Here is a 26,006-nt window from a genome sequence, read left to right on the forward strand (position 1 = left end):
TCCTTTTCCCTTTTTCCTTTTGGTGAGGCCCCAGACGGCCATCCTCCAGATGACACCCCTCCCACCCTCTGCCTCTTCACCGCTGCCCCCCACACTTACCTGGTGATAGGGGCTGTAGGCTGCTGCGAAGTAGGGCTGGGGAGGACCGTAGACTTGGTACATAACATCCAAACAGCTCATGGCTGGCCGCGGCCGAGAAGTATTTTTTTCGTCATCAACTCGTGTTCTGCAAAGTGGACAATGCTTCGCGGGAGGGAGGTTCCCGGGGGTTAAGAGGCACCACGCACTGGTGGGAGGAGTGAGGGGGGATGAGGCCGCAGTGGGCTGAGCTGGCACCCCCTCCCTGCCCTCTCTCCCTGCCTCCCGCCCTTTCTACAGCGTGGTTCCCTCCCGCAAATGCGCTGGGGCCGGAGGGGCTCCGCGGCGGCCGGGGGAATTTCAGCCCCGTGCCTGGCGGGTGGCAAAGGCGGGGGAAGCCAGGGAGATCCCCCCGCAGCCGGGACTGCCCGGGAGCTGCGGGGCGGGAGGCGGGGGGAGGGCTCCGGCACAAGATGCCCTCCCCGGCCACGCAGGGACCTAGCGACGGCTGCGGGGTGCGAGGGAGATGTGGGGCGGCGGGAGGTGAGGGCTCACCCATCTCCCGCTGCGTTTCATTTAATTTCATTTATTTAATTTCTTTTCACGTGCCTCTTGTGCCAGGTGCTGCCCCGCGCCCCCCGGAGAGGATGCCTCCGTCGTTCCTCCTGCCTCGTCGGGCCCCGCTCTTGGTCGGGGAGAAGTGGAGCTCCGGGAAAGGCAGGGGTCGGGATAACACCCTCCAAATCCCACCAAGTCCGGCGTCCGCCGGAAAATGCCACCGCCAAAGTCACAGGAGTTGGGAGGTCTGATGAATTCAAGGAGGAAAATCCAGTTGCTCCCGTGGAGGAATCTTCCCAGAAACTTTTGAATCATTTCAAATCCTGGGATCCGCGATGCTTTTGCATTAATAGAAATTAAAACAACGCCGATGGCAAAGTCACGTCAAAAGAACAAATTATCGTGAAGGTAAACTTGATTTCCTCCTCGGCTTTCTGCCGAGTGTGACATGCAAAGTTGTAAATAGGTGAATGTATCTTCACTGCTCATTTTGACGGAGTTGCATAGGAACTAGATTACTTTCTAACAGAGATCTAAGTTCTCATTTCAATACCAACTCTCTGAAACGTTCATCTTCGTGGTAAGGGTCACAACTACAGTGAAAAGAGACCCGGGTTTGTTTCTTTTTTCTTTAAGAATCTGTAATAAAGCAGAAAAAAATATCGAACATATGATAGAAAGAATATTACTTGGTTTTCAAATGCTGATTGGTTACAAGAGTATGGGGAAAAATCTGAAAAGAATGAACACTTTGAATTTTGAAGACCTGGAAATATTTGAAATAATTTTAGCAGAAAATCCTCAGAACTAAAACTAAGTATTGACTCTATTTTGTTTTCCCCAAAATGTAATTTTCATATTGCAAGTGCTAGAAATTGTTCTAAATACGTGCCCTTCACCAAAATGATGTTTCAGTGCCCAATGAGCATGTTTCAATATTTTCTGCATCATGTACGAGATTTAAAATTCATATTTAAACAAACTTTTTTCTCCCTATTTTAGTTTGGTAAATTCATTTTTCATATTGCAATGCAGCCTGGAATGCCGTGGCTGAGGGTTCTGCCTCAGCACCACTCTTTCCCCCATCAGCAAATTTTTTGTTGGTGGCCAAGAAGAAGAAAACAAGTTGAAGACCTGTAGGTATTAGGCCTTAAAATAAGAAATGTATCTTATACTCTATAATTTTATTTCTCCTGAGTAGTAAGCAAATAGTCACGACACAGGGAAGGACTCACTCTGTGGCTGGTGTCCAAATTAAGGCAGTCAGCTAAAGAACACCCCTCCGCTCCTCACAGTGAGAGACTAACACATCTTACCTGGGACAATGAGATCTCACTTCTCCTCTGTGTCCCTGCTTGTGAGAGGTAGGGAGCTTTCCCAGCCCACACAGATCTGTGCCTATTTTAAAGGTAGCAGTATGCTGGGCGAGGTACCAAAACCAGCCCATTTCTCGGAGACTGAGTCCAATGGACACATACTCCAAAGACAGAGCACACCTTGTACAAGCCCTTCACCAACGACTCTATGTAATAGCAAAGGTAGGACCTGACAATTGCCAAGGCTGAACACTTACTTCTTGTGTAGAAAAACCCAGAGAGTAACAGCAACATGTGAGATCGGGTGTTGCATTGAGGCAATTGGTCTAGCTTGTGCTCCCTGGAGAATTTCTCATTGAGGGCTGAATTTAGGGATTTTACCTCACATTCAAGTATGTGTTAGAGGAATCGGGGCTAATGTGGCTTGGTATGAATTCTGTTTCTTTTATAGACAGTTATTTGACAGTAAAACTGTCCAGTGTAAGACACAAGTAAACTTTAGTGTCTTAATGCAGAGCAATACAGACATTCATGTGAAAGTGCTGACATTGTTTTGCCTCCTCTGTGCACCCTGTGAAATCAGTCCTGGTATAGGAAATTATCCTGGAAACCAAGGGTCAGAAACTATATTCACTAATGATCTCACTGCATATTTGCAATTATATAAAAATAGTTTTCCTTGGTTCTAACTACAGAATTTTAGGCGGATTGAGTGACATAAAGAACTACAAAGCCTTGGAAAGAAACAGCTGAGTTACCTCAGAGAGAAAATTATGACAACAATAAAGGAAGTGCTCTCCCACTGTGATCACCAGAGTATTTTCAGTTTTCCTTCTAAAAGTATGCAAAAAACATGGACTACTTGGCGATACGGAACTGATGGTTGTGGGAAGTTTCGGGCATTTCTTCTAGTTCTTACATAGCTGACTGAGATTGCAAGTAACTAGGCTAAAAGCTGTAGTGGTCTCATGTGAGCCTATGGCATCTGCTCATGACACCTTGTAGAGTCATACTTTACAGAACCTTTTCCATCACCTGACTTTCTTGGTCCTAGAAGTGCAACTCTTCAAACAGCTCCATTTATGTGCTGTTTCTTCTTGAGAATGCCAAGAGAGCTAGCAATGGGCTCAAGTATTTCTGAATGTCCCATTTCCCACTTTACTCACCAGTCTTCATGCTACTCTGCTACCTGCTAAATTTGTTACTGTGATATTATATCAACTTTCAAATTACTGATGAACATCTTGCATTAATTAGTTCACAAACTAACTAATATGACTGTTCCTATACTGTGTTCTCATACTATACCCATATGGGCAGTATTCATATTCCTAAATACTAAAGATTTTTTGTTGACTCATTTCTTGCAATTTTTTTCCATTTCCTGTGTGCATAACTTGTATTGTGCAGTACCTCCTCTATGAGATGATAAAATTGGTTTTAATAGTCTTCCTATTCCTGCTCTCTACTTTACTCTCCAATGTTTCAAACTGCCTGTAGGACTCAACACATAGTTAACTTTCAGTCAAATGCAATACTTATGGGTTTACATGGGTCAAATTTGGCTAAATGAATTAAGAGATAATGCTGTTCCTCTTTCTTATTTTGTCAGTCTTTGTGCTCCATATCCCTAAAAGCTTTTTGTTTCTTGGGGGGCTTGGCAACTGTTACCATGGTGTTCTCAGGGATGTTTTTGAGGTACACCTCTGGGTCTGTATTGATACAGAAGACTCTAGGCTCAAGAGCTGTTGGCTTGGTAGTTTCCATGGGCACTGAATTAACTGACATTAATGATAAAAACCAGTATTAAAAATATAGTAAAAAATAAAGTAAAATTTGGGGGACACATATCACTAACTTCATTGTCTCCTTCACTGTCCTGAAGAACACTGTTTTTCAGCCTTAGAGACCTTGTAGAGTTAGTTTAAATCTTTCTTTTAAGGGTGTTATTTTCTTTTTCTCTTTTCCTTTTTTTTCCCCCCGTGGCTCAAAGAATTCACTGTTAGCTGCTAATTAATCACACGTACGGATACTATTTGGTGTGCATTTGTACACGTGACCGCATGCCTACTCCAGTGACATGCTCTGCAGCAGCTGGAATGTACGTGGTGATTTTTACTCCATGATGTATTTACAGGGGAGTTGCTGCCCAGCTCAGGGTGCAGCATCTGGCGTGTGTCACTCACCCGTCCTGCTCAACCCTGATGGGCCAGAGGCATCACCTGTCTCTCCTCTACTGATTGCGGCAGATGAAGAGATCATTATGCAGGGCTGGAAGAGACATCTAGATCTGTCATGAGGGAATATATTCACACATGTTCGCATGCGTGAGAACACACTGTATGCATTGAATTTAGGGCTTGATTTTGCAATATGAAAGCTCATGGAAGTTTTTTTCCAGAATTGGCATAGGAACAGTCTCAGTTTTGCCAACAGAGGCAGAGGTAGCAGTTTTTCTGATGCAGGTATTGCGGCACATTCAGATCTGAGCTGCATGACTATGCACCTCTTTCCCCCACTCAGCACTGAGCCACCAGAAGGTGAACCTGGCTTTTTCTGAGGTGCATTCACAAAGATACTCTACAGATATTGTTTTTATTTGTATACAATATATACAATACATATTTTCTCTGTGCTCAGGGCACAAAGGTAATTTCAGAGAAAATGTTTCTTAACAATCACCACCATGCACAAAATAGGGGTTTTTTTATGTTTTGTTTTACTTTTTTTATTGTTATGATGCAAAAGTAGAAACAGACTGTGTCTACTCTCTGTTGAAGTTTCTTAAGCACCAACCTTATTAATACAGGCACTAAACTCGATGTAATTGTGATATAAATCCTCTGCAATGTCAAGTCGCAGTGATCTTGATTGCCCAGTCATACCTTTGCATATTTTTTTGGGAAAAAAAATGGTTGCTTTATATGAAGGCTTTAATTCCCACAAATGTTTTAAATTTAGAAGTATCTTTCTTTCCACTTTTGTAGATAATACTTCAGACAGAGGGAGGTAGGTGGCAGAGGAAGACTGCAGCTTGAGAGTGTAAGTGGCTCGAGGCAAGGAAACAAGAAGATGATCAGGTTTTCAGCGCAGTACAGACAGGCAAGGTATAGGTTTTTTTGTCTGTACAGATTTTAGTATAATACTGACAATATGAAGCTGGGATGAGGAAAAGAAAGACTTCTATGATTAAGTCTTCCTCAAGTGGAAACTTTAATTGCTCAGAGTGGGCAATATTATATCATAGTGGGAGGAATTCACTGGTTCACTTCTGTTTTATTCAGTGTGTATTTGGCTAAACCTTGAGATAATGTTATTAGAAAATGGTGACAGAGTATATTTTAAGTAACAAAACTGAAAAACAAAGTAAAAAGAAAATTCATAGCAAAATACTGGAAGTAGAGCCATGCTACAGGGAACTGCGCTCTCATTGTATGGAATTGCCCCAGATAATGTAGTTCCTGGGTTAAGTGTGAATAGGTGTGAATTCAGGGCTGAAAATATATCCTGACTTTCTGAAACTGAACAGAGCCCACATTCAATTTTTTTTTAATTGCTGTACTTAATAGAGAACTTAGTCTTTATGGCTGCAAAAGCCAACTCCACCTTTATAAATGAGGTTGCAAAAACAAACAAGAAAGAGAGAGGAAGATGGTAACAAAAGAATGAAGGAAGGTGCTGACCCTATAGGTATGCACTGTGTGAAGTAGAAGGGGGCAAAAGAAAATGTCACTTGATTTTCATAATAATACCTATGTTTTGTAGCTCAGTCCACCAGAAACCAGTGCATACATAGTCATATTGTAGCCTGGATGGAAACTCTTATTTAGTTTCATATAAGTATCTGTATAGATTTACCTCTTTTAATATGGAAAGATAAGAAATTAGTATCCAGATGAATTATTTGTAATAAATAACAGTGCTCCAAACTCTATTGAGAACACATGTAATCTGTACCCCATTCCCTTGCTTGTACACAAAATTATTCGAATGAGGACAAATTAAATTAAATCCCATGCAATAAGCACACCCTCTGAGGCAAATCATTACGTGCGTACCAGCGATCATGTGCTGGAGTCTTTACACATGATGGTTGTACTTTTTAAAGAAGAATCTCTTCTCATGCTGAGGTGGGCATTACCCTGAGCTGCAAAGAGTTTTACATGTACATATGAATCAGTCAGTGAGTTTGCACAGGAGGGAAGAGGCATGAATTTAGGGAAAGTAAGTAATTTTCATACCTCTGGTGTGATGCTCTCTTCTTTAAAGAAGGCATGAGTGCATTAAAGATCTTCTGGTCTACTGAGTTAAATTGATGGAGATACCATCCTAACATATCAAGTTTTTGAAATGAAGGTACAGTTTTTATATTAAGGTAACAGAATGCAATTTGTAATTCAGAAAGATAACCAAATTGAGGAAAAATTCAAAAACTGCCTTTAAGTTTTTGTTGAGGTTCTGGACATAGCTGGTAAGAGCCAAGAACATCAGGTGGCACATACTTGCTACTTCACAAGAAATGAATAGACAGGACTTTGTTTAGGCTCAGAATTTGGCAAACATTTTGAATAACATTTTTCAGAAATTGATTTTTAACTCACAGACAGTTCACTGGTCACATGGGAGGATAGTTTACTATAGAGAACAGTATGAAAGCTGAAGAGCTGGCCAAATGCAGAATGTGATGGGAAAGCAGCTCAAAGGTATGTCTGTGTCCCTGTCTGTTGACATAATACAACTGCTGCATTAAATAAACTGGCATTAATTTTTGTTATATTATTGCTGGTCACAGGGACAATTTTACCAGTCTGTGTGTTTCTTGTCCTGATTTGCTCCTTTACTTCCAATCTGAAAATAGAGTGGGACCTGGCTTTATTGTTTTGCTGTGCAAGGATGCTGCTGCCTCTGGGAGCCCTTGTCCACCTTCCTGGATCAGGCTGGTATTTGCTTGACAGGCAGCTGAAGCAGGAGCTAAGGGTGATTTCCAGGGAAATCAGAAACAGGCAAGAAAAAGGTGTTGGAGGAACCTTGCCATCAGCTCCATGCTCCAGAGGAAGAGCAGGATACTCATATTGTAGCCTGGATGGAAACTCTTATTTAGTTTCATATAAGTATCTGTATAGATTTACCTCTTTTAATATGGAAAGATAAGAAATTAGTATCCAGATGAATTATTTGTAATAAATAACAGTGCTCCAAACTCTATTGAGAACACATGTAATCTGTACCCCATTCCCTTGCTTGTACACAAAATTATTCGAATGAGGACAAATTAAATTAAATCCCATGCAATAAGCACACCCTCTGAGGCAAATCATTACGTGCGTACCAGCGATCATGTGCTGGAGTCTTTACACATGATGGTTGTACTTTTTAAAGAAGAATCTCTTCTCATGCTGAGGTGGGCATTACCCTGAGCTGCAAAGAGTTTTACATGTACATATGAATCAGTCAGTGAGTTTGCACAGGAGGGAAGAGGCATGAATTTAGGGAAAGTAAGTAATTTTCATACCTCTGGTGTGATGCTCTCTTCTTTAAAGAAGGCATGAGTGCATTAAAGATCTTCTGGTCTACTGAGTTAAATTGATGGAGATACCATCCTAACATATCAAGTTTTTGAAATGAAGGTACAGTTTTTATATTAAGGTAACAGAATGCAATTTGTAATTCAGAAAGATAACCAAATTGAGGAAAAATTCAAAAACTGCCTTTAAGTTTTTGTTGAGGTTCTGGACATAGCTGGTAAGAGCCAAGAACATCAGGTGGCACATACTTGCTACTTCACAAGAAATGAATAGACAGGACTTTGTTTAGGCTCAGAATTTGGCAAACATTTTGAATAACATTTTTCAGAAATTGATTTTTAACTCACAGACAGTTCACTGGTCACATGGGAGGATAGTTTACTATAGAGAACAGTATGAAAGCTGAAGAGCTGGCCAAATGCAGAATGTGATGGGAAAGCAGCTCAAAGGTATGTCTGTGTCCCTGTCTGTTGACATAATACAACTGCTGCATTAAATAAACTGGCATTAATTTTTGTTATATTATTGCTGGTCACAGGGACAATTTTACCAGTCTGTGTGTTTCTTGTCCTGATTTGCTCCTTTACTTCCAATCTGAAAATAGAGTGGGACCTGGCTTTATTGTTTTGCTGTGCAAGGATGCTGCTGCCTCTGGGAGCCCTTGTCCACCTTCCTGGATCAGGCTGGTATTTGCTTGACAGGCAGCTGAAGCAGGAGCTAAGGGTGATTTCCAGGGAAATCAGAAACAGGCAAGAAAAAGGTGTTGGAGGAACCTTGCCATCAGCTCCATGCTCCAGAGGAAGAGCAGGATACTCAGGAACCCCTTACAGCTCTTTTCTCTCTCATATACTCTTTGTTTTGTCCCATCCTCCTGCATACCCAGAGACAGGAGCTTGTCTTTCAAAGTGCCTTTCCAGCCAGCACATGCCAAACCGTATTTTAGTCTCTCGCCTTCCAGCACCAAGAAAACTCCGCAGTCCTCACATTTGCGCAGCACGGGACACTGCTCCTGCCTCTGCCCATATGGAGCACAGCTTGCTGCCATGCTCCAGGGGAAACCACACACAGATTAATGGGTGTTGTGCTCTTTCCCAGGTAAGTTAGTTCTCACGGCAGTGAACAGCTTTTACTATTCAGCAAAACACACCAGGTGCCACACTCCACTGACCTGCAAGGGCTGTTGCACTGTTTGAAGCCGGTATTGGAAAAGATGTCTTTTAACCTCTTCATTCCTTCTTTCTGTGTTCTCTTTTGCCCTGCAACTGCCTCATGTTCTCTCTTGCCTTCTCTTATTTGAGAAAAGCCAGATGATTCGCACTCCATGAATTGTATCAGTGTTAATCTGCTAGATTGGTTATGCTGCCTCGCAGCTTTTGGGTAGGTGAGACAAAGCTGGCACAAGGTAAAATGAACATTCCAAAGGGTATTCCAGACATCCTGACACTGCATGTTTTTATCCAAGTAGTTATATATGCTTTAGCTAGACCATGTTTTCTTCTGCTTCTCAGAGACCACATGCTGAAGTAGTGATTTCACACATATATGAAATACTAAGCAGAAAAAATTACCATCATCAACTTAGTAAAAAGGTAATTATCTCTTTATCAACACATTTGTTTCTTCAACTGTGTTCCCCGTACTCACCATTTGTCCTAAAATGTAAGTCGGTTACAAGTTAATTTCACAACACAAAGAGTCAATTCTTTTGCTCTTCAGAAAGAATAAAAAATATTTAAAATATGTATGAAAACATGCACAAAATATATAATGTCTTACACACTGAAGAGCTCCAAATTTTTTGGAAATTGAAGTTCATGTGTCTGCTGGACTATTCCAACCAAGATTTATCCATTTACTACCTCCCTCCCTCCCTCCCTATGTACTAGTCTATTATACAAATTTCTCACAATTATCAAATACCTAAGAAGAGACAATTTGAGAGGGATAGCATGGAAAGGGAAGGTTGAGCAACTAATATATAGAAGCCAAACCTTCAGATCTAAGATGGGGGAACTTCTAAAGCAAGGGCTGGACAGAGCATTTTGGCTTATGGGGGCTAGGTAGCCTAAAAGCTAATATGCATCAGTTTCATGGGCAAGATTCACCTCCAGCCTCTTTAGGAACTCATAATATTTCCAGATTGCTGTTGTCTTTTGTAGAAACAATCGATTCAAACCTAAAACATTAATTTCCCACAGTTAATATTTTTCTCTCACTTTTTTTGTTTTTATAATTTATTATCAAGGAGGACTGGAAATCTACCTGTATTGGGAATATTAACATCTTTAAAAATCCCTAGCACAGCCTAATTACAATAAGGACTACAGCTGATCACCATTTAGTTCTATTGTATTTGATAGTTTTGCTGTAGTTGCTTTCTAGTGATGATCCTTCTGTGATAAGGGGGAACTTTTGCCTTATGCCTCCCTTCCCTGCCAGAGTCCTCCTTTCCATCCTTTTTGCTGGAGCCAGCTGAAGCCTCTGAAGACCCTCTAGTTCCTTCAGTTTTGTGGTGAGACCTCACTGTGCATGTGTCTTCAGCAGCAGTCCTGCCCTTCTGTGGGCCCAGTTTGGACTTCCTAGGAAGTTGCACCCTCATCTCAGCCCTGCATAAGCAGCATTCTTAGTGTGCATGGCCAGCTGGCTGTTATAACCTTCTTTCACACCATGCTATGTAAAACTACACAGGGCAGGTCTTGTTGATGTGTGAAAAATGCTTCTAACAGCCTGCTCCCATGTGCACTGAGGTTTCCAGCTTCACGGTCTTGCTGACCCACAGTGAGCAACAGTACCAAAACCAAGGAAATGGTTTGCTATAGGCAGGGAAGGTAAAAGAAAATGAGTGCAGGAGTAGGTTTGGTTTTTTGAAGAATAGAAGTTTCCAGAAGCACATTGATTGAGGATTGGCACTGTGGACCAACAGCAAGTGCAGTAAGAATGAGCCTGCAGAAAAAATTGTTATATACATAGCTTTTTAAAAAGACTGCTTTATTGATTAACTTAGATGTATTGACTACTTCCCACTTATCAGCTTGCATATAAATACATGTACTTTTAGCTTTTCTGGGTAAATGGGGCTTGAGACTGCTCAGAACAGTACACCACTGGTGTACTAGTCATCTGGGATGTAATGCCAGATGTGACATGCTGTCACAAATGGACAGTTTATTGTGAAGGAGACAGTAAAAGTGGTTAAAAGGTGTATGCATGTACATGTATACAAATATAGAATCATAGAATCAACTGGGTTGGAAAAGACCTCTGAGATCATCAAGTCCAACCCTTGATCTAACACCACGGTGGTTACTAGACCATGGCACTAAGGGACGGGTAGCCCATTCCAATGTCTGATTACTCTCTCTGTAAAAAATTTCTTCCTAATATCCAACCTATATACATGCACACACATACGTGCATATATACATTATGGATGGATGGATAGATAGATAGACAGACAGATTGACATACAAATATTATTTTTCCTTCTCTGGTAACCATAATGAAAGTCTGAAGATGAAGATAGTCAGAAACCAACAAATCGTTCACTAAAAACTGGGAAAGGGATGCTTTTCTTAAAAAATGGTAAAACCTAATATTCAGTTGAAGACCGCCTCAACATAAAGAGTGTGGCCAGGCCAGTAGATGATGCTTCTCTGAAACCAGAAGATGCCAGAAGCAGGTCTTTCTTTTTTCTCTTAGAAGTTTTGGAAAGAAGGCCTCTGCAAAAGAACACTTCCAGCTCCCCCAGATTGCAACTGCTCCTGCACCATCTACGACTGGCTTATAAATGATGATTAGAGACCTTGGCCAAACCCATGCAGAAAAAAACCCAAAGCATTACCTATGTTCATATGGCAGTGTTTGGTGGAAGCATGACAACTGCCCATACTTTGGAGGAAAGCTAGTCTCTGTCTGTTTTCTTCAAATTGAATCAAATGTCCATGCCATGAAAAGTGCTCTCCCAAAAATCCAATTTTTTTGTTATTACAAAATCCAAGGCAACTGGGCCTGGGAATATTTATATTTGTCCATGAATATTCTGGACTTTAAAATGTCACTAAATTGTCTTGATGAATTTTTGTTTCTTTTTCCCCAGTTTTTGTTTACCTCTAGAGAAGTTGGAATGCTCCATTTTTTTTCCTAGCTCAAATTTTTGAAGGAATAGGAAAATACTGGGCAAATATGGAAGTATTTTGGAAAAAATATTCCATCTCCATTTCACCGCTGGAAAATTCTTCCTTTGCTCAGCCTCACCTGTACTAGATTACATGTTAGTGCATGAGGTTCTTGGAAATAAATTCTCAGTGCATATGGCACAACCTTAATCTAAAAATGAACTGTTAATTGAGGAAGGCACAAGGCTGTGTTAGAAAAAAAAAGAGATTCATTAGGAAAGGAGTAATTTAGAATTAACACAGTGGAAGGTCATCTGGCTATAGAAATAATTTTTAGCGACTTCCCCTTTCTACACTATTCTGAATCTGCCTATTTGCCTCTGGTGTGGTACAAGTGTGGTATGAACAGATCCCGCAATATGAAATAGGCTTGTCAGTTTGGCATGGCACGGGATAGCCCTGAGGGAACTAGTCCTCTGGCTATGCTTGTTGGAGAGAATATGTTTGGATTACAACCTATCATGGTTTTTGGTAGCAGTCTTGATTTGATCTCAATTGCTTCTCACAGTGGGAAAAACACCAGATCCAAAGAAGAACTATGTTTTTGCAAACCTCTCATGTCCAAAGGAGGTTTTGTTTGGGTAAAGAATCTATTCCGGTCATCCCTCATGACATCTCCAAATATTCATGTGTCAACTGGTGCTGTGGAACATGATCCCATTAGATCCCATTAGGGTATGCAGTGGAGACAGACCTATTGAGGACTGATAGGGAGTACACAGTATGGGCCATAATCAGGCCTTGCTACAGGTTTTAAAGAAATTATGATGAGAGGATTTCTGTTTTGTCACTAATTTGGGAGGTGTTGGCAGTCTTTGCTCTGCTTTTGCCACTGGGGTAAAAAGTTAATCTAGAATTAATTTAATTCTAGACACCATCCAGTGGTTTATGAAGTCCTGGTCCTAGAAGTCTGAATGCAGACATGGTGTGGAAAGACATCCTGCAGCCCTGGACCTACCCCCAGTGAGCGGAGTCTCATCCACTGACTCTCAAAAGGCTATTTTAGAAAGCAATGCTTGAAGCAAGATATAGAAATGGGGATCTATGTAAAATGTACTTTTAAAGACAGTATTATATACTTTGGTTTCAAGTTATATAATGGCATGTCAGACACGCTCTGTCCCCATCCGAGGGCTGAGCCCTTTTTACTCAGCACAGTGTGGAGCACACACAGATGCGGGCTGGTAACAACTCCGTGCTTAGCATGGACGACATATTTTGGAAGACATTGAGAGACTGGACTCAGAACAGAAACAGAGAAAATAGGAAAGACTTAATGTGTAAAAGAGTATTTCACGCACGTCCAAATTATGCCTGTACAAAATATTCTTGTGAGAAAAATAGCACAGGGTAGCAAGAAAGGAGAGTACAGTGTAGTGGGCTGGACAAAGAGCCAGCTCAGGCAAGCCTGGCTGAACAGCAGTTACTAGGCTGTAAAAAATGGACATGGCAAATGTACTGCATTTACTAAAGGCTCCATGAAACTCCAGGGAAAACAGGGAGTTCACAGAGTGGCTCCACCGACAGCGAGAAAGTTTCATTATTATTAGTCATATGCTGAGGATGTCAAGGAATTTTAAGGCCGCACTCTCTGCATTTTTAGAGGTTATTAATGAAATAGCGTAGCAAGGTGAATTACATTAAAATATTTTTCTAACCATTCCAGAAATCTTGGTCCAAGTTGGCATAGGGGGGCTGGCAAGTGGTGAACTTTTGACCGAAGCTCAGATTGCTGGGAGACACATCCTCCTTGTTAGTTTCGGGTGACAGTTCACTGTACTAGAGGGATCCACTTGTGTGTAAAGAGGCGAGTGGGGGAGGAAGATTTAGCGCTGCATTTTCACAGGGGCAAGAAATTCCATCCAGCTCAAATGTGTTTTGGCCCACTGCCCGGCTCCTTGTCAGACACATGACCATCACTTGGCTTCCTATTTCTGGCCTGAATCTGCATCCCAGGATAAGCAAACTCCATTAGTGGTTAAAATTAGGCAACTGACCTGTGACAACACATGCTGACTCTCCAACAGAGGGTAGACATATTTAAAAACCAAAAAAGAGCTAGACACACCAATATTTGTCATGTGTCATTTATCAGTTTGGGCTACTATAATTTAGATAGCAGCTGATAGACTTCATGGAAAAGACTTAGCAGGATTTTCTGGCTTCCTTCTGACCAAAGATTTCCTATAATGATTTAAGAAATGAGCATGCATTTCCATATAGGCACTGTACTGTTCCTCATCGCCCTTGACATATGTGTTGCTCAATAAGGAGGCTGAACACTCTCCTCTCCTCTCCTCTCCTCTCCTCTCCTCTCCTCTCCTCCTTTTCCTTCCTCTCCTGCTCCTCCTCCTCTCCCTTCCCTCTCCTCTCCTCTCCTCTCACTTCTGACTCCTCTCCTCTCCTCTCCTCTCCTCTCCTTCCTCTCCTCTCCTCTCGCTCTCCTCTCCTGCCCTCCTCTCTTTCCTCTCCTCTCTCTCCTCTCCTCTTCCTCCTCCTCTCCTTCCTCTCCTTCCTCTCTCCCTCTCCTCTCCTCTCCTCTCCTCTCCTCTCCTCTCCTTCCTCTCCTCCCTCTCCTCTCCTCCTCCTCTCCTCTTCCTCTCCTTCTCCTCTCCTTCCTCTCCTTCTCCTCTCCTCTCCTGCACCTCTCTCCTCTCCTCTCCTCTCCTGCTCCTCTCTCTCCTCCTCTCTCCTCTCCTTCTCTCTCCTCTCCTCTCCTCTCCTTCTCCTTCTCCTCTCCTCTCCTACTCCCTCCTCCTCTCCTCTCCTTCCTCTCCTCTCCTCTTCTCCTCTCCTCTTCCTCTCCTTCCTCTTCCTCTCCTCTCCTCTCCCCTCCCTCTCCTCTCCTCTCCTCTCCTCTCCTCTCCTCTCCTCTCCTTCCTCCTCCTCTCCTCTCCTCTCCTCCTCCTCTCCTCTCCCTCTCCGTCTCCTCTCCTCTCCTCCCTCTCCTCTTCCTCTCCTCTCCTCTCCTCTCCTCTTCCTCTCCTCTCCTCTCCCTCTCTCTTCCTCTCCTCTCCTCTCCTCTCCTTCTCCTCTCCTCCCTTCCTCTCTCTCCTCTCCTCTCCCTTTCTCCTTCTCCTCTCCTCTTCCTCCCTCTCCTCTCCTCTCCTCTCCTCTTGTCTCTCTCCTCTCCTCTCCTCTGCCTCTCCTCTCTTTTCCTCTCCTCATCCTCTCCTCTCCTCTCCTCTTCCTCTTCCTCTCCTCTCCTCTCCTCTCCTCTCCGACCCCTTCTGACCCTCTCCGACCCTCTCCGACCCTCTCCGACCCTCTCGCTTTCCTTCTTTTTCTTTCTTTTAATTTCCTTTTTTCTCATGAATGTTTGCACAATATTGACTGTAAAGGGGATGTATTAAATTACATGCTCTACACTTCCCAAGGTAGTCTCCCTTACTGCTGCCTTCTTCCATGCTCCTGAAAAGCCCTGGATTTCTGCAGCACCAGAAAGATGCAATGGGAAGCAGAACTGAGATTCTCTAGCCAAACAAAATCCCAGTATTTACAGGATTATCTCTGTTACTCTGCTGAAGTATTCACCACGAGGGAAAAACAACCATGTATAAAATTTTAGGTCTTTTATCCTCTTGGTGACCTGAGATCTGCATAGTAGTATCTACCAGTTTTGCTGGTGAGGAGGAGAATATCTGTCTGCAGATGTCTATTAACAGTCTGGTATTTTACTCTTTGTGGGTAATAAACACTTGAAGAAAAGCACCAAGATCAGTGTTTACAAAGCCATAGTGCTGTCTACTCTCTTATACGGTTCCGAATCATGGGTTGTCTGCCGCCACCACCCGCGTCTTCTAGGAAGCTTCAATCAACGCTGTCTCCGTACAATCCTAAACATCCACTGGTCAGATTATGTGACCAACACATCTGTTCTAGAACAAGCAGCAGTCACTGGCATTGAGACCATGTTGCTGAGAATTCAGCTGTGCTGGGCAGGACTCGTCTCCAGGATGAAGGACCACCGCCTCCCTAGATCTTGCTTTACGGTGAACTTGCCTCTGGATGCCGCAAGAGAGGAGCCCTGAAGAAAAGATACAAGGACTCCCTGAAACAACATCTCAACCTCGGCCACATTGATCATCATAACTGGTCTACTCTGACCTCCAATCGGGAGGCCTGGAGACACACCATCTACAACTCTGCCGTTTCCTTTGAGAACGCACACAGGATCACTCTTGAGGAGAAAAGACAACGCAGAAAGAATCGTATCCTGCTGAATACACCACCTAAGGAGTCTTTCTGCTGTGCCTTTTGCAATCGGATATGTCTATCTCATATTGGCCTCATAAGTCACCAGCGTGCCTGTAACAAACATGGATAGAGCCTTCCTAAATCTTCATTCGCAAAGTCTAGCCATGATTTTACTCTTTGTGGGTATAAGTGGTGTTGGACAGGCAGAGAAACTCCAGGTGCCAACTCGTGTGAGAATATGTGCTATCTTTTGGATGGGAGGTTGCTCAGGCAGATCCATGTCAGACACCTCAGCAGTGTTCCCAGCTGTGTGTTGGCCTCAGGGCACTATGAAGTGCAGCTGGCTCCAGGACTGCACCCAACATGGTGCTCATGCTAACTAAGTCCAGGCACCACGGAGAAGTGACTGTGACTGTTGGCACATGAATTTACTTATTACTGGGTATGGGCAGATGTCTGGGTGTTTTAATACCATTCCACTACAGTCAGGTTCATCAATACAGTCCAGGCAGGAAACGGTACATGAGTTAATTATTTGGACAGAAACTAATTAAAAAAAATATTAGACCTTCAGGCCTGGTGAAGAGCTCTTCAGTCTCAGTTAGCAGGATCTCACCTGACTTTTCTGCTGTGCTCCAGCATCTTCTGTGTCTGACTCACAATATACCATGAAGTTCCCATGCTTGCAGGGTGCCAGCAGCTGCCACTCAAGAGAGAAGATCAAGAAAATTCCAGGCAAGGCAGAAGCAATCTGTCCAATTGGCAAGGGGACTGTGATCAAGCACAGCAGGGTTAGAGGAGCCGCCAGTTAGACCTGGTTCGTGATTTTACTTACATCCTCAATAGTGAGATGTTAACTCTTAAGATTTAAATCTTTTGCTTGATATGTTTCAGTCAAGTTGTATGAAATGTTTTAATAGCAGAATCCAGAGTTTCAAAAAGTGTGTGCAAATCCACCTGTAACAGTAACAACTTTATTTACAAGATACAGGGTCTGCATCTTTTAAGGTACTTGTCATTGAGTCCATTAAAACACACATTATTACTTCTCTCAACTCTGAACATTTAACTCCCTCTGCAAGAAAATTCATGTGTTTGTCCATTAACATAAATTTAAATGATTACCACTCAATGATTTTTGATTGTTTGGAATTATAAGTGATTACAAGAGGTTCTGCAGATTCCTCCCTTCTGGAAAAGTAGCTTAGCATTTTGAATTGTCCATTAAAACTTCTATTTTGAGAAAACGTCAATGGTTTTCTCAAAGTAGAATTTCCTAGTTCTTTATACAAAAGCAAACTTGCTACTTAATTTTGTCACTGTTGTCATTCTACTTAGTCAAAGAGAAAAGATTGTATTCAAGAATTGATTTGTATGTGCTTTTCTGTGAACACGATGAAGGAGAGAGGATGCTCGGTTTTCTTAAGACTGTGGAAGAGCACAGACACACAGAGATCACAAGTGTCTGGAGGAGGCCAGAAGATCACAGAATCACAGCATGGGTAAGGTTGGAAGAGGGTCATCTGGTCCAACCTCTCTGCTTAAGCAGGGTCATCCTAGGGCACATTGCACAGGATTGCATCCAGACAGTTCTCAAATATCTCCAGTGAGGGAGACTACACAACCTCTCTGGGCTGTCTATTCCAGTGCACAGTCACCTGCACAGAAAGAAATTCTTCCTCTTATTCAGGTGGAAATTCCTGTTTCTGCCCACTGTCTCTTGTGCTATTGCTTGGCACTACTGAGAAGAGCCTGACTCCATCCTCTTGACACCCTCCCTTCAGATGCTTATATACATCGATGAGGCCTCCTCTCACAGGTGTCTCTTTTCGAGGCCAAACAGGCCAAACTCTCTTAGCCTTTCCTTGTAAGAGATGCTCCAGTCCCTTAGTTATCTTTCTTGTCCTCTGCTGGACCAGCTCCAGGACCCCCATGTCTGTCTTGTATTGAGGAGCCCAGAACTGGACACAGTACTCCAGATGTGACCTCACTAAGGCTGAGTAGAGGGGCAGGATCACCTGCTGGCAATGCTCTTCCTAATACACCCCAGGATACCATTGGCCTTCTTGGCCACAAGGGCACGCTGTTGGCTCATGGACAGCTTGTTGTCCACTAGGACTCCCACAGAGCTGCTTCCATCAGGTTGGCACCCAGCCTTTACTGGTGCATGGGGTTATTCCTCCCCAAGTGCAGGACCCTGCATTTGCCTTTGCTGAACTTTGGACAGTTCTTCTCTGCCCATCCCTCTAACCTGTTAAGGTACTTCTGAAGGGCTGCACAGCACTCTGGGGGATCAGCCACTCCTCCCAGAATCTTGCCATCAGCAGACTTCCTGAGGAGGCATTTACCCCTTCATCCAAGTCATTGATGAATAAGTTAAACAATACTGGGCCCAGTATTGACTCTGGGGGTACACCACTAGTGACAGGCCTCCAACCAGAGCCTGTACCACTGATTGCAACCCTCTGGGTGCTGCTGTTCAGCCAGTTTCTCAATCCACCTCACTGTCTACTCATCCAGTCCATACTTCCTGAGTTTGCCAAATAGGATTGTGAGAGACAGCGTCAAAAGCCTTGCTGAAACTGAGGTAGACAATAACCAGTGCTCTCCCTTCATCCATCCTTATAGTTGTTTCATTGTAGAAAGCAATCAGATTGGTCAAGTATGATTTAAATGTGGTGAATCCATGCTGACGACTCCTGATCAACTTCTTGTCAGCCATATCATTCTACATATGGCCTCTAGAATGATGTGCTCCATCACCTTTCCAAGGATTGAGGTGAGGCTGACTGACCAGTAGTTCCCTGAGTCCTCCTTCTTGCCCTTTTCAAAGACTGGGATGACATTTGCTTTCTTCCAGTCCTCAGGCACCTCTCCTGAACTCCATGACCTTTCCAAGATGATCATGAGTGGCCTTGCTATGGTGTCTGCCAGCTCTCTCAGCACTCATGGATGCATCCCATCAGGGCACATGGACTTGTGGATGTAAAGTTTGTCTAGGTGTTCTCTAACCCAATCCTTTTTGATCGAGGGAAAGTCTTCTTTTCAACATTCTTTTACCTTGGTTTCTGGGTTGGAGTTTCCTAAGGTCTGGCCTTGTCATTGAAGACAGATGCAAAGAAGGCATTCAGTAAGTTTGCCTTTTCAGTGTTCTTTGTTACCAGGGTCTCCCCTCCATTTAGTAACAGGCCCAGGTCATCCTTAGTTTTCCAACTAAGATGAATTCCTCCTTAAATACTATAGCCTCTACGTTACATCTTTGAGCTGAGCTGCTAAATAATTTTGAACACGTAAGGTTTAATTGAGTAGGAGGGCTTTCTGTTCATTTTTTTTAATCCATTCTTATTGCTTTAGGTCTCACCTTTCCCACTTGCTATTGCTGGTTGACCTGAGCAGTGCTGGCCCAGTCGCTATTTCCTGCCACCTCTGAGTTGCTTACTGCTTCCTTTTGTACTTCCTATAGCAAGAATTTAATGTAGACTGAGTCTGCTCAGTGAATTAAGCAGCACACTGATTGCAGCTTTCTGAAAAAGTTTAAAAATTCCTATCAGTGTAGAATGCTAAACTGTCATTAAGGTACCCTTATGCAAATATGAAGAGCCTGTAGTCTGAGCCTGGTCACACAGAGCTATTCATCTCAGTCTCCACAGTAGTAACAAATGTCATCTATATACAGAAGCTACTCACATATCTCTTTTGGCTGACATTATTGATACTTGTCTTTCTGGATACATATATTGACTAATTGCAATTGCCAATGTTTTAAGAGTCAGATCAAATAATAAAAGTTGATGGTGGCTAAGTGACACTCTGAACTCACAGGACCTTTGAAAATATGGAAGAGCTATTTCTACTGGTTTAATAGAAGAGTGTATTATACCTATCATGGAGACAATATTAAAAAAATGTGCTAGTTCTCTACATTTGTTCCTGCAAACATGCCATTAATAGAACCCTTTGCTGAAAACAACCCTTCCCTGCATCCTCCCTAACAAAAGGAGCTGGTGAAATGGAGGAAAGAAAAGCAAGTTCAATACAACACCTGCAATCTGCTGTGAATTATTATCACAGTTCAATTTCTTCCTAAATCTTGTGGAAAGTGGAGCTCCTTAATAAATTCTTCACCTTGCCCACTTGTTGAGGAACTGGATGTTGAAGTGGAAAGTTTAAGTTGACCAGAGGAACTTCTTCTTCCTGTTCATAACTGCTAGTGAACCTTTCTGGTACTTTTACCACTCTGTAACCCCAAAATGTTAATGTCACTTTTCTGGTTCTTGAGCTTTTCCAAAAACAAAATCAAAGACAGATAGCTAAAAAGTATTTCCAAATGGATGAAAAGAATCATAGATTCATAGAATTGTAAAGGTTGGAAAAGACCTTTAGGATCATTGAGTCCAATCAAAATGGGATCAGCAGCCTTCCCCTTCAGAACATTTCTTTTGGAAAACAAGAATCAGCCATATAGTGAAAGATGTTGGTTATCCATGAGCTTCCCAGGGTAATGTAAGCTTTTTGTAAGAATATTAGTGCAATGCATCTTTGGTACTAGAGCATAGATAAGAATGAATGAGGAAACAATGTGTTCCAAATTCTGCTGAGCAAGAAGGCTAGCTTAGAGGTAACCATGTCCTTGCCTGTGTTTTGTCTTAGGGAAACTTTGCTTCATCACCCATTTTCCCTTAGACTACACATACATGCTACATTTTATGTAAGCTTTGCCTTTTGATTCATTTTACTCTGTTATAGAAGCCATTCAAGTCAATATTCTTATTGCATTAATTTACTATTCTATAATTTCAATAGTAGTCTCCATGGTTTTAGAACAATAGAATGGAATGGCTTGGGTTGGAAGCAGTCTTGAAGATCAAGTAGTTCCAACATCCTTATCTCCACCCTCCACCTCCACACTCTCCCCAGCATGATCAGGGACAGTTTGGGTAGTTTTCTTGTTTATTGTTCATAAGAACTAAATGTGCCTCAGAAAGGCAGTGTAACCATAACATCATGCAAACCATGTCTCTAAATGTTCAGGCAATACAGTCATCTTGTTCAGCCTCATGTAACTGCTTTTCAGCTGTAAGTTCTTACCCATTTTGCTAACATAGGCAGAATTAATTAACACTCACCTGACCTGATGTAGAAGACACTTTCATTCACTTGACATTTAATAACTTGTTATCCAACACTTTGCCTGCGTCCTTCTAGGCATCCTGTCTATTCCAAGCATCCTCTATTACTAAGGCCATATGCATGCCATGTTCATATAGCCTTGGCTTCTAACATTTCCTCTTCCAGCCCCATGCAGCAGCCCCATTCTTTCCCCCTCCTCTCTACTACTGCTGGTCCTGAACATGACTTCTGAGTCACTGTGCACGGCCTTATTATTTCCAGCCCTTTGTTGCAACACAGTGTATCTGATGAGGTGTTTGGGAGGCATTACGTTGAGCAACCCTTGTCTTTCAGCATTTCCCAGACTACAGTGAGTACAAAGCAGTTGTCTGACAGGTAGGCATTGAAATGGGTCCATTGTCACTGAGACATAACTATCCTTGCCTGCACATCACTTCTGATCCACTGGACAGCATTCCATGAGGAGCAGAGTCTTGGTCTCTACTTTTTAATACAGATTTTTTATTAGCAGAAAAAAGGGATGGTGTGATCTCTTTCTCTCTCCTAATAGTTTGCAGCTAGCAGTAGCTCGTTGTATTACTTGTAAAGTTTGGAGCAGTAAAGATGGAGAGACTTTATCCATTTTTTAATCTCTGATCCACAACACTGGCAGCACTTGAGTTGCTCTTCCAAAAGATTGAGCGTAGTAGGAAATAGGAGAAAACAGGAGACATGGTGGATGGGGAGATGTAATGTGTCTACCCCCATCTGTTTTTGGAGCTCTTCTTGGTCCACTCTGTCTATACCTCCAGGCAGCACTCTCCTTCCTAGCTTGCAGTCCAGAGAGCAGATAATTCCTTCCCAACTGAACCTGTGAAATAGGGGAGTTCCATTTCCCCATTTGCAATGAGTTTGTCTGTTCCTGAAGCAGACAGTCTTGATCCTGAGCTTGTTATCCACACATTACTACTGAGGAGTTGCCACCGAAATTCAACCCTGGGATATAGTCTCATCTTCAAATTTGAGACTTTTTCTGGAAAAATGTTCTTTCCTCATCTATCTGGTAAATGAAATTATTAAAATCACAAGTATTTTTTTGTTTACCCTGCTCTTTCATTAGGCCTCATGTAGGCACCAAAGCTCGCTTGCTGCCAAGAGGAGGAACCGCACTCCAATTTCGTGCAAATAACTCAGGGCTTACTGTAACAACACCTTTGTTTTTCAAACATGTGCTCTCTAAGTTGGCAGATGTTATTTAGTTACCCTCCACCAAGCACCTGACTCAGGCGTGCAGCCTGGAAAAAGTAACCTCATGTTAGGCTTTGTGCATTACCTAAGAACCTGATATTCCTAAACTCCCTCTACAACTATCCCAGTGAGATCTCATGGAGGTGACATATAATTATTGCCATATAAAGAGGGAACACAGAATAACAGTTGAACATGGCCAAGGAGGCCATGCTTCTGAGATGGGAAAGAGAAGCTAAGGAATGGCACAGTATCTGTCCTCCCATGGAGATTACAGGGGGCCTTTCCCTCCCATTCATCATTACATAACTTTCCTGTAGGGATTATAGCATTTGTTGCCAAGGAAATGTAATAGTGGGAAGTTATCTGATGCATTTTGATATGTCTAAGTGATATCTAGCAGGTGGAAACACGAACAAAAGCTTTCATCTGCAAAAACAAAAGTCCTGTGCTTATCTTCCGTTGACAACACTTTATTATTATATTCTGCAAGGACAACAAGTAGAAATGCCAAATCTAGGCCAGGTTCGAGAAAGCCGAGTCATCTAACTGGACAAAGGACAGAATGTTTGACCAGTTAAAGAGGGGGAGTAGGGATAATGTGTTAGGGAAAGTTTCAAGACAAATGGGAAGGGAGAGGAATAGAGATCATGAGACAAATTTATCAGGAGAGGGAGGCAGATATTTCTGTTCTGTCCTGGAAAAGACAAATATGACCCTCAGTGAATTTAGGTAGTGTGGAAGCTGCCTGCTTCATCAATATAAGACAGGAAAGTATACACACATGTTAATTCCAAGTTCCTTCTTGAAGGGCTGAAGCATGCCACCTCCCAAACACAGCATGTCCACTACCAAGAGTGAAGAGAGACAGTAATGTTTGGAGAGTAGTAATGTTTTTATGGCCTTCTCAGCAACCCTTTTTGCTTTCAGGCTCTTATTAAAGCTAGGACAGGATGCAGAACAAATGAACAAGACGTTTCCAGACCTAGAAGTGGATGACTAAGGGACCCCATTTAGGCTGCAACAGATTCAATAGTGATGTCTACAGTAGGCTTTGCAGCTGAAGACCATACATGTGTCACTGAGCACTGACATATCAGCAAAGCCTAGACAAGGTAGGACCAGCTTTTTGCTAAACAGACATGTTGGCATACGGTGACTTGCACCTTTCCCTGTTTAACCCCACAAACAACATTGTCACAGCACACTGTCTTGCTTTGTAAATGCAAATGATAAAATTCATGTTCATTCTAATTTGTCTGAACTCAACGCAGAAGTGAGGTCTGATGGAAACAGTGTAACTCAGCTATATCTTCTTCTTGCTCCAAGAAACAGGAGGAATACTGAACGATTCAGGTGAATCTAGAAAACTAATCAATATGATAGGAAGAGTGCTTCATCCTTAATATTCCTAAAATCCTGCATACCTTATTCAGCTTCTGTTTTCATAAATCCAGAGTTTACCCCTGTTGTAGATTATCACAGAGTGGTCTTTGATATGTGTATTACTGACACAAAGCTTGGTGCCAGCAGCTTTGGTACTACAGTGTAGCAAGCTCAGTTATTTTAGGGCTGTTTTTGAGGCAGGCCATGTAAATTCTTTTAACACTTTATATTCAGGCATAGTTGCAACCCATCACTACAGAATGAGAATTTTTTTGCCCAGATTGGAACTTCCTTTTATATTAAAACTTCAACATTTTAACTTTTCATTGAATCAGGCTTGAAGGTAAGTTTGATTAGGCAAACAAAATTAACTTGATTGAGCATGTAGAATAGCAGGCTTCTCCATAAGGAATGACATCACTGACCATGATATAGTGGTATGATGGCAACCGCACCCTAGATTCACGGCAACAGAGGAAGCTCTTTCCACTGCAGAAGGTGGGTGTCAGCTGTCTTCCTGAAAGCAATCTGTAGCTAGGTTTCTAGCAAAAAACTTTCCAGTACTCAGTAGTGTTGTTGTGCAACACAAAACCATCATGGGAAAAGTTGATGTGAAGTAGGGGCTAGACCTGGTGGTAGGGAAACAGCCTGTACCTCCAGAGATACAGGCTTGTGAGTGATGGTCTATTTAGTTCTGTCTCAGAATTCTCATTAATGTTCCCGTAGTATGCAAGATCTCAGATATTTCTTCGTATCAAGTGGCCACAGTTAAATACTGTCTGTAGATTTGGGACAGTGACACATTTTCACATTTAGACGAATGGTTCCACCCCAAATCATACCATAGCACTAGCTCTTCTGGTCATCAGACTAACTCTCTATTTTTAAACTTTTGTCCAAACCTGGAAACATCTATAAACATCCCAGGCTTTGAAAGCATATGAATTGTTCTTGCATAATAGCAAGATGTCTTGGGATGTGTGCAATGTAGAATTTTCCTATAATTACAATCATATAAGGTGAAACTACATAACTAGAGATCATAGCCCTGCTTCTTCAGAGGGATTAGCTTTCTCTCTGCAGACTCTGACTATAGCCTGGCGTCACATCACAATTTATTTACCCTGTTGAAGTTCATCATGTTTTAAACACATAAAATCCTAGTCATATCTTTACTTCTGTATGTATATAAATCAAACCACAATTTGTCGGGCACCACTCACGTAAGGAGGAGGCATCTCTTTGTGCTTCCAACATGCACCCAATATACTACGGGTGTGTATTTCACTGTGAAAGTGAAACTAGACAGAATGCCATTTAAAGAATAAAGTGAGGTGACATCACTCGATTTGCCTGCTTGAATTAGAAGTTTACTCATTGCATCTTCGAGTCTCAGCTGACTCGATTTGGATTTTAACCAACTAGTAAACAAGACCTATTAACAACACTATTCAACACCCCTTCTAGCAAGATGCCAATACCCTTATAGTTAAACAGTATTTCAGATCATCAGCACCCGGTCACTAATTTAAAAACTGACCTTTTGAATTTGCCACGTGGATGAGCCTGGGAAGTCAAAGGACAAGGAAAAATCTTATAAAAAAGAAGAAAGACAGCTGCCAAGGTTGCGATTGGATCAACTTCAGAGTAAGTCTGTGGAACAGGGTGGCATTTGCAAAGGCACTGAAGAGCTCTCATGGCATCAGGCTGCTGGTGGTGACAGAGCCATCTGTCCTGTCTTTTTTGCCCTTTCCTGTCTGCCATTAATTTTCCACAAAGGCTCCAAGCGACAGTCTCCTCATAGTGACCATACTTGGAAACAAGGTGTCTGACAGGCAGGGGGAGAATGGCAATAATCTCTAAGAGCCCCCGTGTTACGGCTTGGGAAAAAATAGCTGAGAGTTTGCAAAGTAACAAAGAAGAAGTGAAAAGCGAGAAGGTCTGCTGACAGGAGGATTCGGCAGGCACGCACCCCCTCGTTACACGTGGTGCAGGAGCGGAGGCGTGCGCTCCTTGTGTGCGCGCTGCCGGCAGTAAACAAGTGAGTATTTCTGGAGCAGCTGCCTGTGTAAGAGGAGAGGTGCCTGTAGCTGTCTGCAAAGTTACGGTTTTACAGGAGTATCTTATGCTTCTGAAACTCTCTCATTTCTGGCACTAATCATGCAAGGTTTTCATTGAGCAAACTTCCTTGGGGCTGACGCCCATATTTAAAGATAAGACATTTTGCTGAGCTAGATCTACAAAGCATAATGTCATTGCATGACATATTTCACCTTCTAAAATGAATAACCAGCAACCTGGTCTCAGCCATAGTATACACAGAGATTAATATAGTTTGCTTTATGTTTGTATTGGTGCTGATCTTAGCAGCAGGCAGATGTAGACATGTTTTACAGAGTTTGATTACACAAATT

At 42.4% G+C, this 26,006-nt stretch overlaps 1 protein-coding gene and 2 long non-coding RNA genes across 3 annotated transcripts in view; 2 read left to right on the forward strand and 1 right to left on the reverse strand.

The window, feature by feature from the left end:
- VGLL2 (vestigial like family member 2) overlaps positions 1–242 on the reverse strand; it is a 10,050-nt gene extending 9,808 nt beyond the window's left edge. The window contains 1 exon segment of the mRNA XM_018078269.3: positions 100–242. Coding sequence (XP_017933758.3) covers positions 100–180 — 81 coding nt within the window. The 5' untranslated portion in view covers positions 181–242.
- On the forward strand, positions 64–1,632 carry LOC108640686. Its single transcript, XR_001921384.1, has 2 exons — positions 64–156; positions 700–1,632. It is a non-coding gene; the product is annotated as an uncharacterized LOC108640686 (long non-coding RNA).
- Positions 1,633–25,537: 23,905 nt separating this feature from the next.
- Positions 25,538–26,006, forward strand: part of LOC108640640 — a 60,572-nt gene continuing 60,103 nt past the window's right edge. The window contains exon 1 of the long non-coding RNA XR_001921325.1: positions 25,538–25,633. This is a non-coding gene — a long non-coding RNA (uncharacterized LOC108640640). The remainder of the gene's footprint in view (positions 25,634–26,006) is intronic.

The sequence above is a fragment of the Manacus vitellinus genome, unplaced genomic scaffold, assembly GCF_001715985.3.
Source record: "Manacus vitellinus isolate BGI_N305 unplaced genomic scaffold, ASM171598v3 scaffold_4_pilon, whole genome shotgun sequence".
In the NCBI taxonomy this organism is placed as follows: domain Eukaryota; kingdom Metazoa; phylum Chordata; class Aves; order Passeriformes; family Pipridae; genus Manacus; species Manacus vitellinus.